The sequence below is a fragment of the Macadamia integrifolia genome, chromosome 3 (assembly GCF_013358625.1).
Source record: "Macadamia integrifolia cultivar HAES 741 chromosome 3, SCU_Mint_v3, whole genome shotgun sequence".
Classification (NCBI taxonomy): domain Eukaryota; kingdom Viridiplantae; phylum Streptophyta; class Magnoliopsida; order Proteales; family Proteaceae; genus Macadamia; species Macadamia integrifolia.
In genome coordinates, this window is record NC_056559.1 from 6413313 (window position 1) to 6425277 (window position 11965).

Here is an 11965-nt window from a genome sequence, read left to right on the forward strand (position 1 = left end):
CAGATTAAAATCCAAATTATCTGAAAAAATAAATATCCGATCCGATCAAATAATCAATTAATGATTTTGAGGGTTCTTGAAGTTTAAACAGGTTCTAGAGAATGAAGAAAAGACTTAAAACAACCTAGAAAAATAGATTAAGAGCAAATTATATTTATTGGTGGGAGGAAGGTCCGGATTACACAAGTCAGAGAGTAAACGGATAGTTGAAAATCCAAATTCGATTCGCATCCGTATTCGTTTAGGGATATCCGTATCTGAATACATCCGATCTGAATTCAATCCATATCGAATCCATTTACATCCTAGATTAGGCTTTCTAGTTGTTGTTGTAAAATTTTTTTATTATAAAACCACAGAAGACCAAATTCAAAATCTACACTTGGTATCTGATACGTCATAGTTAATATCTTCATTTTTTTTTTTAAATTTGTTTAGCTGAATTATTATGCTATCATTCTTCCAATTCCTCTTGAACTATTACTAATTCTAATTGAGTGTTAAACTGCAGATAGTAAGAAGCTGCGGTGGTTTCCCACTCGCTATAAGGGTGATTGCCAAATCGCTGTGTCTGCAGCCCCCAATGATATGGGAAAACTTGTGACAAACTGTCGAAAGGTGCCTCCATTTTTTATTTTGGTAAAAAGGAACTGCAAAAATGTCTTGAAGCAAGCTTGGATTCCTTGGATAAAAATGCCCGAGAATGTTTTCTGGACTTGGGTTCCTTTCCTAAAGATGAAAGGATACCTGTCTCTGCTCTGATTGATATTTGGTGTGAGCTCTATAAACTAGACTATGAAAGTGAGGCCTTTGCATTTCTTCTCGTACTTGATTCTAGAAATCTTGTTAATTTGGTTGGAAGCAGGTATATATGTTTCTTTTATCTTTGTAATTAGTAATTAAATTCCACTGCATGCATTTGTTGCTAATTGAATCTGATATTTTTCTTTGGCTTAGTTGATTACCAAGATGGCTGTTTTTCCCAATTTTCTGTTGATATTCTGATTTTCTGTTGCTTGATCTTGATGCATTGCAAAGGCCAGTTAAGACTAAGGTTTATATATACCTGATTGTGGAAAACAAAAGACTTTTTGCGGACCTTTTTCTATGAGTACCAATCTATTATTGTTAACATATTTATATTATGTAATTAATATACAAGGTTGGGTTAAGTTGGGTTGGGTTGAGACCTCAAACCAGGCCCAGCCCTGTTCGAACTCAGGACGGGCTAGGGCAGGTTCAGGTTAACCGGGCTTTTTTGACAACCCTAATTCTAATCCTATTCCCCATAGCAAGTTTTATTAAGTTGACCACTAACTTAGCATGATCCTGGTTAGCTGAGGTCAGATCCAACCTGATGTTCAATTGATTGCTTAGATTGTCATGGTGACAATGGATTGGACAATGTTTACAAGACCTGTCTTCTTGTTGATAACATATATTTATAAGCAGTAATTTTATTTTCATCAGGAAATTTATGAAGGAGATTGATGCTAGCTTAAATGAGCTATTTGTTACCCAGCATGAACTGCTCAATGACCTGGCTATCTACCAGAACCGGAAGCAAAGTAAAAGACTTATCATGGATAAAAGAGAAATAAGCATTCCCGAGAGCTGGAGAGGAAGAGATCCACTATCTCAATGCCCATCTTGTTTCTCTCCACACAGGTTTCCTTACTTTCATCCTAACATGTGAAACTGTTATGTTGTTTCTTGTGTGTTCTCTCTCTCTCTCTCTCTCTCTCTCTCTCTGCATCATAAGTAGTAGGCTGAATCTTGCAGGTGAAATGTGCGTTGAAAGCTGGTATGACTTACAACTTCCCGAAGTTGAGGGTTTGATTCTGAATCTCTCTGCAAGTAGCTATGCCTTACCTCCATTCATTAAAAAGATGAGGAAGCTAAAGCTTCTTATTGTTGTAACGGAGGACGGACCAAAGCCAAACTAGACAATTTGATAGCACTTGGTGAATGTGCTAATCTAAAGAGGATCAGGTTAGAGAAAGTCTTTATACCTTCCCTTCATGAATTCCCAATGCCATTGATGAATTTGCGGAAGATATCTTTAGTAATGTGTGATTTGGATCAAGCTTTGATGAAATGCACCATCAATGGTTACCTAATCTTGTTGAGATCAACATTGATTACTGCTATGGTCTGGTGGAATTGCCTCCATGGATCTGTGATCTCATCAATTTACAGTGACTCAGCATTACTAACTGTGAATACTTATCTGCACTACCAGATAGAATTGGAGATGTAACAGATTTAGACTTGTTAAGGTTGCATGCTTGTACTGGCTTATCTATGTTACCAGACTTGATAAAAGGACTCCAGAAGCTGAGGTTCCTTGATATATCCGATTGTTGCAACTAAAAAATGCTGCCTGAAGGGATGGGTGAGTTACATTGTTTGAAAAAGCTTGATATGAGGGGTTGCATAGAATTGAGTAAATTGCCACCTTCAGCCATGAATCTTATTCTATTAAAGGAAGTGATCTGTGATGATGAAGAGACAGCTAGTCTTTGGGAACCTCTATCATCTACTCTAAAAATAAATGTGCTTAAAAAGGACTACAACTTGGATTGGCTAGGGCTTGATATTTGTGATTACTAACTTGACTGAATCCTGAAGGGGCAAATGGTGGGGAATGGTCAAAAGCAGAACTTCAATCAATAAAAGGGAAGAATATGGGCTTGTACCATCTTTTTCTGGATATTTTAGGTTTACTCTTTTTTCAAATTTTTTTTGTTGTTGTTGTTGTTTTGGTGGTCGTGGTCTTCTTTTGCTGTTTTCAATTAGGGCTTTGTACTGTAATGTTTTTAAATTTAAAACTTGATTTTGGGTCTGGCACACTTTTTTGCATTTTTGTGTTTTTTGAGTGATTCTACGTCTTAAATGTTGTATGATAACATTAAAAAAAAATTGTTTTTTGTAATCTGGAAAAAACAGAAACTTGTATGGTTAACGGGCCCTTAACAAAATTGTTTTTGTTAAAAATCAATATTTATATAAAATGCCATCTACACCATGAGTGTCAAAGTTATGATTTTTTAATAAAATCTAAGGATAGTCAATGGTTTTTTAATAAATTATAAGTTATGGAAACTATTATTACACAAATATCTAGAGTTGAAATAAGGCACAAACAAGAATAATTGACATGGTTCCATATCAACAAGACGTTGTCACATAAAAAATGAAATAGTTAGTTATGTTCACTTGCGGTGGATTAATACGAAAGTCATTCTTGAAGCCATTATCATATTTGTGTTCATCAATATCCTCATCGGAATGGTTGTTGTCTACCCACATGAAATGTCCTATATGGAATTCATCTGCGGAACATTTAAAAAACCATCGTCCTGGGTTTCTTTTAGTACAAGATACCGTCAACATCATCTGACCTTGCCCATTTGGACATGAGTCCTTCACCTTACTTCTCTTTATAAGATAATTATACGAAAATATATGAAATTTTACAACAAAAATATGATCAATCATAAAAGCATGAACAAAAAATAAGTTCTAGTATCTATTTAGGAAATTAAGGGCCATAAATTAGGTCAAACAACTTAATTCTTCATGGCTACATATCTAACTACTTTAAAGTTTAAATCCAATCATCCAAATGTAATCATGTAATTGAGCCATTCCGGCTTTAACAACTAACTCATTTGCAATCTTTTTCCTAAAATCATCCATTTGTCTTCTTCTTTTCTGCTAGGTTTGTATATATGTGACTCGGTGGTATATAATCATAAATTTCTTCAAGGTGCTCATCATACCCACGTTCACCAAACCCCGCAAAATTCTCATCTACAATTTCTTCCTCCCGAATGAAGTTGTGAAGTGCACCATTATATTTATTCTTTTTTTTTGCTTCTTCTTCCAAGCGCAGGATAACCCCAAGGGATTGTGGGTTTTTTTTTACCAATTGGGGCCCTCCCTTCACCACCCCTATGGGGATGGTCTACAAGTTTCAAAACTACACCCTTACTATAGGATGAGCAATGACTATGCATGTTTGAGTGTTGAGTGAAAAACATAGTATTTTGCTTATAATTAGAAAACACTTCTTTAAGGATCTAAAGTTGTGGTCTATGACATTTATAAGAGAAGAGTGTCTATTATTAAATAGCTCTATTGTTGTCCTTGGGAGTCTATTCTTGTAATCATTTAGATAATATCATTGTCCTTTGAACGGTGTCAAGAACTCAACAGTAAATGGATAACCAAAATCAATCACGTAATATTTACTTAACACGTATAGTGAAAAATAATGAATTAACACAACATGTAATATAAATTATAATCAATCACATCTCTATCTTCTCCGGCGAAAGGTTGAGGTTTTAAATGAACCGGAAGAAATTGAATCAAGAAAAATGAATAGGACATGAATTTGATTTGACGTTACAAAAAGGAATTCGGTTTCGGTTTGTATACTCAAGCTCCCTCGTGCAAAGTGATAAATCCCCACCACCGACACATGTTCCTAGAGAGCTCAATTGATTGATTAATTTAACCATTAAACTGCCAATAGAATTATCACACCAAAATAGAGTTGATGCTCTAACTTGTCTCCATCCGACCATGGTTTTAAGTATTCTTATCTTATCAACCATATCGTATTGGTGTTGACTACTGATATTTGACAGATCCGGATCAATTGTCCTATTGTTTTAGGGGTAAAACATTAAAAGAATGTTCTTTTATGGAAAAAGCAAAGGCAAAAATGATTGATATGCCCCTGATTCTTACTGATACCGATAACTAAGTCATTGCATCCTACCAAGACAATCCAAATCGTCCATCAATGCTTGAAGAGAAACTCCTTAGAAGACCAACCAAGGAATTGATCCCAAATTACAGAAGTAAAAGAACAGGGGAAGAAGCAACAAGGATTGTTAAGCACAATGAAATCCTTCTTTGTCATTGCCTTGATCACCATCATCTGCAACCATCGTAAAAGAACTGGGGTAGAATGGGTATTTGATTTGTGATTGAATTAGAAAAAGCTAAAATCGTCCTTTACAATTCAAAACTACCAGAACACTAACAATGTCATTTGATGAGAGGATTATGTAATTTCGGAAAATATAAAGAAAGGGGATGTAATAAAAGTAAAGTATAGAGGAGGGGATGTAAATTGATCAAATTAATAAGCTACAATTGTTGCATCGTATTTGTAACATAAAATATTTAAAATATTGACTAACTATATATATATATATATATCATACTATCATACTATTATATAAAAGCATGTAACCATGCTTTGTGGTTAATCTTTTTTTTTTTTTTTTTTTTTTAATTTTACCCTTCTTTCAAATTTAAATATCTTAATTATTTCCTCATTATCACTTTTCTTCATCTTTCTCACTTTTTATATTTCTTTGGTACCCTTCACGATCTCTCAATCTTAATGCTTCCATCTATAAAAAAAAATAAATAAATAAACTCTCACATCATCATCTCTGTCTCTCTTTTTCTCTCTCTCCTTGTTCCTCTACTCTCTTTCATTCTAATATTAGTTTCTTTATTTAGTAATTATTATTTTTTTATATTAGATTCTCACTCTCCACGCTCCACTCTCCCAAACTCTCACGCACCTTGGCCCTTGCTATTCAAAAAAAGAAAAAAAAAATTTCATCCCACGCTGACGGTTAAAAAGATACCAATTTTGCTATTTTGGAAATCTTTTTCTTATTTTATTTATTAGTTTTTTGGTATATCAACAAAATCTTCCTTCTTTCTTCCTTTCATTAGGAAGCAAAATCTCAAGAGTTTCCTTTCTTGGTCTTTGTGTATTGGGTTTTTAGTTATATATCACTTTGCAAGAATCCGGAGAAATTGAAGATTTTCTTTTGGGTTTTTGTTTGATTGTATAATGAATGGCATTGATGATATCAGAAAGACAGAAACAAACGGATAGTTGAGTTTTCATGCTTAGACTTTCGAATCTTGTAATTTTCATGCCTTTTTCTTGTTTTCCTGTTCATTTTCTCTATGGGTTCTTGATGTTCTGTTTTTCAGTTGTGGCTCTCTTTGAGTTCTTTCTGATGAATTATGGTGGTAAAGAGTCATTCTAGAGGGAATGATTGTAGGCTTAATTTGTTGCAACGCTCTAATGAAGTTTGATAGTCTTATTCATTTTAAGAAGATGTATGTGTAGGTACATAATGTGAATCTTGTACAGTATTAGTATCGCTATATCAGCTGCCAAACAACATTTATAGTGTTTTCAATTAATGATAGATATTGAATTATATGGATAAATAGTTCTTTCTTTTCTTGGATTTTTCTATGTTTTTCTTCATTTTTTTGAGGAATCATTTTGGATCCTATGATTCATGATTTGGATACCAATTTGATTTAACAAAACGTCATTGGGATTCTACAATTTGATTTGGTGTTTACATTTATGCTTGTGGTTCCATTTAAACCATGATGTTGTCTTAGAATAAAAGCTCCCATTGAGTGGTATGCCACGTCACTATTTTCACCCATTGATGCAAATACGTTCTTCTTTCTAGACATTTGTGTGTTCGATTCAATTTTCTCATTCAATGCTGGAAAATGGAGTCTTTAAAGCTGATCATAATTCTTTTTATTGGATCTTTAAGGCTTCATCTGTTCCAAGTTAAATAAAAAGAAAAGTTTTAGGTAAAATTTATACAACTCAACTCAACACTAAACTTTATACCGACTAAATGGTTAGCTACACAAATCATGTTTCGATTTTCATCTCTATTCCTTGCTTAAATTTTGTTATTTGAAAATTTTCATTCTATATTATTTTATCTGGAAACAAATGGAGCCTAAGGGAAGAGACAAACCAATTAATTGGTTTCAAGAAATTAAATGAAAACACATGCAATATAAGGATTAAATTATGAACTACCTGTGACGTTGAAACCTTAAATCACTACAATCTAGCTTTGGAATGTTTTGAGTTTGTCAGTTCAATCCTATTCCCTAGCAAACTATGCATTGGGTGTCTCTACACATTATTTTGTTGTTAAAATTTCATGCCTAACTATAACAATATTTTCAGTTTCATGCTTAAGTATAATATTATTTTCAACAAATTTCAATGCCTTCAAATGCATTGTACTTTTAATGACTTCCATTTTAAATGTGGCTTTCACCATAACATGGGACTATTGAATCTCTCTCCCCTCTTCCTTGTTCCATTCTCTTCCTCTCTTCCACATGTGCAATTTTCCCTCACAAATACATTTTAAAAAAAAAATTATCCACGTGCATTTGCACGTATGTCTTTTTACCATATGTGTGTGTGTGTTCAATTACGGATTTGAAAAAACAGTTTGTTTATCATGTGATGGTGGAGAAAGGGAAAATATGGGATAACAAGGAATATGGGAAGGAAAAGTAGGACCGAAAACGATGGGATGGTCTTCTGTTTTTCACATCACATAGGCCTTAGAAATAGGATGAGTGAGGAAAACCGGGAGGGAATGGGAAACATGGGAATATATAGAGTTTGAAAAGCTGAGATCGTTTTCTTTCTTTCTTTCTCTTTTTTTTTTTCTCAGAAAATCGGCATTGTAAACTGTTTTAAAATGGATAACAAAACAAATAAAAAAATAAAAATAAAAATAGTAAAATCATAATAAATGCAAAACATTTGCATTTTTGATTGATTTCTATTCGATTTGATTTTCATTCCACTTTGTCCAAAATGTTAATTAGACCAATTGCTTGTGGTAAAAATGCCTTCAACCTATCATCACTCGAGTCGGTTGATTATAGGTTCGAGTCTTGGTATGTCCACTATTATTTATTAGTCTTGTGAAAACGCTACTTACTGTATGGGGTTTGTCCTATGGACTATGATCACTATAATGGAACATCCTTTTATCATTACTAAAAAAAAAAAAAAAATCAGACCCAAATTAATAATGATAAAGGTTAGCGCACTGCTAGATTTTCTGGAGCCACTAGCTCCAACCAATGACATCACGAGACACAAGGCATATGAGGGGGAGAGAGTGACAAGTCTAGGCAGCATGCCCATATTTTTTTAATTAATAATTATGTCATAGTGTCTATGTCTTTTTTTTTTTTTTTTTTTAACGTAACTTTAGAATCTTTTCACCCAAAATCGTCAATCCCAACCACGGTTTTAAAACTTGAATTGGATCGAACCTAGGGGTGTCAATTCTAGGGCCGCACCGATAAGCTTGATCGAGTTTTATACGTTTATGACTTGACTTAAACCGGCCTGATTAATAAACATGTTGGGATCAAATCCGATACATTTATAAACAGGTAGTACATGATGCAACCCCCTAGTCCGATGGGTATCTGATTGGCCCAACACATTTACAAACTCAACTTGAACCGACACTTTTAAGCTCAACCTAGCCCGACCCCTTTAATATTACTTATATTTTTTTAATTTTTTTTTAATAATATTTATATTTAGTGCTAAGGCTATGTGATATGTACAATTGATATGGTAGTAATTGTTATCTGAATATTCATCTTTTTCAAGCATATGTAGTTGATTTGAACTTACTAAACTTGGGTTGTGTAGGCATAATTTAATTGATTTGAGTTTTGTGAGTTAAAGATCGAGTACCTCAGTAACTCAGCTGTTTTGCCCATCTTTAGCTTAATCCATTATAACTATGTGATCTTTCTTTGTTATACTCATCTTCGTCTCATTTAATTGGTATTCCTCTTCAAACACATTTAAGAGACTAATTTTAAAGAAAACCAATTTAAAGACCATTTAAAGTTAAATAGGTCTATATTAAACCCGATTAAGGCCCGTTTATAATAGCCCGATTGAAGCCTAAGACCGACTAGTCCAATTATCAACCGTACCACGCCCGAGCTAGCTAAGCCCGTTTAGCTAAACGGGCATTCACGGTGTAGTCCTAAAATTTTAGCCGAGCCCGACTAGGCCCAACCCGACTACTTGACATCCCTAATTAATCCTAACCCGATACACAGGTAAGGCTCAAGAGTAAAGTGTAATAAAAAAAATTGGTTTTTATCAAAGAAGGGGTAAATCTAGGGGTGTAAGTTTGGTCCTATTGGTCCGAACAGGGTTTGTGCTAAGATTTCTAATCCTAAGGTCGGGTTAGGGTTGAAGGGTTAGGGTTGAAAAACACTGACTATGGGGTAGGGTTGGGTCAGTTTTGGTTGAGGCCTAGCGTAGCCCAACCCTGATTTTAACCATGATTTATATAATATAATTTAGGATTGTCATCCTAACATAAATCAGTTGCCAAATAGGGTCTACTTGACCCAACCCAACCAAATTAGGGTCAATTAGGGCCGGATTGAGTTAGCACTAGCCTGACAGAGTCGTTCAGGGCCTAGGCATGAACCCAATAGGGTTTGGTTGGACTTGGATTGAATTTTGGAACCTAGGGTTTAAAAAACCTGGCCAACCCGGGCAGTTTCACCCTTAGGTAATTCTATCTGAAACAATCCGATCCAGACCGTCCGTATCAGTATTGAATCGGTATTAGCCTAGAACGATCCCAACATGTCGCCCAGGACTGACAAATGGCAGTATGGGACTGCAGCAGAAAAGAACGAAAAGTTAGGCAATTGGAAGGAAACAGCATAGCAGCTTCTCCAATTGTTTCGAGGAAATGGTTTTATGGACGGCCTCTCGTCATCCTCTTGGCTTCCTCAGTTCCCTCTCTTCGGAAGCTTATAAATATAGGGTTATGGCAGATTCTATCTCTGCAACTTCTCCATTCTCTCCCAACCCCAACGCAAGAGACTCTTTATCTTCGTCGGACTGACTTGAAATTCATAAGAGAGATGGCGGAAGCAATCATCTTGGGTGCCCTAGCACAAGAGGTGTTGCAAGAAGTGGTGCGTGTGATATTACATATGAAGGGGAAGACCTTCAATTTCAGGGAAGATCTTGAAGAGCTCAGAATTTCTCTCGAATATGTGGTTCCTATTTTAAAACAAGGGTGGAAATTGAATTCAGAGTTGGACTTTAGTAAGCCAGAAGGAGTCGAGAAATTCAAGGAGAAGTTGCAGAAAGGTAAAGAGCTAGTCTCCAGGTGCTACAAGATCCCGTCTTGGAACATTATCCAGAGGATCCGTTACGCCAGTAAGATCTCCAAGTTTGATGAAACTATTCGTAGGTTCTGCGGGCTGGAGTTGCAGGTTGAAAACTGGCGCGATAATAAAGTGCTTCTACAGACGATGAACGAAATGGCTCTGCATCAGGTACCGAGTCTATCGACTATTAACAAGGGTTTGTTTGCTGTTCCTCAACTCCCAAATCATCTTGTTGGATTTGATATAGCCATTAGAGAATTGAAGATTGAATTGTTCAAAGAGAATGTGACGGTGCTTGGAGTATGTGCTCCTGGGGGATGTGGGAAATCGACATTAGCTGCCATGCTTTGCCGAGACGAAGAAGTTAGAGGTAAGAACATGAACTGCAAAAAGTCCCCTCTTTGATTTTACTTTTTTTTTTTTTTCCAGTTTTATAAATAGATCTGCCAAAACATTTCAACTTTCTTATACTCTTTTTGGCTGTTTGGTACAGTTGCATTCAGGGATAAGATATTATTTTTAACTGTTTCAAGAAATCCCATCTTAAAGATCCTACAGAGACTAATTGAAGAGATTGGTAATGGGGTGTCTCGGTCCGACCTGAGTGAAGAAGATGCAATTAAGCAATTTCATTACCTTCTGGAGGAGAGAAGGTCACAGCCACTACTGTTGGTTCTAGATGATGTTTGGGAGGAATCAATCATTGAGAAGGTTTTCTCCAGAAATAAAGGATGTAAGATGCTGGTTACATCAAGAGAAGCATTCAAAGTATATAATTCTGAAAATCATTCGAAATATCTTCTGAAAACACTCAATCCCCAAGATTCCAAGTCTCTTTTTCGTCAAACATCACTGTCTCAAGATGGGAATGACGAGTATAAGCCAGATGAGAATCTTCTAAATGAGGTACTTTATCCATCATCCAACCCCTTGCTTGCATAATATGCATCCTTGTTTAGATTAGTATCTCCATATAGAAAAGGCGTATCACCAGGGTCCAGGGAGGGGCAGATGTATGCAACCTTACCTCCTCGCAATAGAGCAATCTTACCGTTATGCCTATCTCCATATGCATATAATAAATGCAATCATATAACTATATAAAACCACAAATGACCAAATTCAAATCTATATTTGGCTTTCTAATATTAGATAACAGAAAACAAGCTAAGAGAATTTTCTCACATAAAAAGTAACTGGCATGAGGCAATCTATGCACTTATTGTACAAGATTAAGAATAAGGGAAAAGAGAAAAAAGAACAATTCACAAACTAGAGATGAATCTAAAATTTGTGTGGTCATGTAAGCCTTTGCTACAACGAGTTTGGGATATGAGTTTGAATCTATGTTTACCATTGGGAACAAATAGGACAAATGTTTCAAGTTTGGATTCTGATAGATAAGTTAAAACCAGTACCAAAAGGGATCTAGTTCAACTTTCCACATGTTTTAGTATTACTGCCAAATCCAGTTTAGGGAAAAATGAGAATTTTAATTTGTTATAGCTTTCTTATGCTATCATTCTTCCAGTCCCTCTTAACTATGACTAATTCCACTCGATGGGTGTTAAACTGCAGATAGTAAAAAATTGCGAGGGTTTTCCACTCGCTATTACGGTGATTGCCAAATCACTGTCCCAGCAGCCCGCAGTGAAATGGAGCAACATGGCTAAGAAACTGTCAAATGGTGCCAGCATTTTTAACATTGATGAAAAATTGCAGAAATGTCTTGCAACAAGCTTGGAATTCTTGGATGCTACACTTCTAGAGTGTTTTATGGACTTAGGTTCCTTTCCTGAAGACAAAAGGATCTCTGCCTCTGCTCTGATCGATATTTGGTGTGAGCGCTATGAACTAGATTCTGAAGATGAGGCCTATTTCAATCTTCTCGAACTTGCCTCAC

General features: G+C 35.4%; 1 protein-coding gene across 1 annotated transcript in view; it reads left to right on the forward strand.

Moving 5' to 3' along the window:
• Nucleotides 1-9588: 9588 nt before the first annotated feature.
• LOC122072963 (probable disease resistance protein At5g66900) overlaps nucleotides 9589-11965 on the forward strand; it is a 10157-nt gene continuing 7780 nt past the window's right edge. The window contains exons 1-3 of the mRNA XM_042637409.1: nucleotides 9589-10432; nucleotides 10556-10968; nucleotides 11641-11964. Of these exons, the coding sequence (XP_042493343.1) occupies nucleotides 9811-10432; nucleotides 10556-10968; nucleotides 11641-11964 (1359 nt within the window). The 5' untranslated portion in view covers nucleotides 9589-9810. The remainder of the gene's footprint in view (nucleotides 10433-10555; nucleotides 10969-11640; nucleotide 11965) is intronic.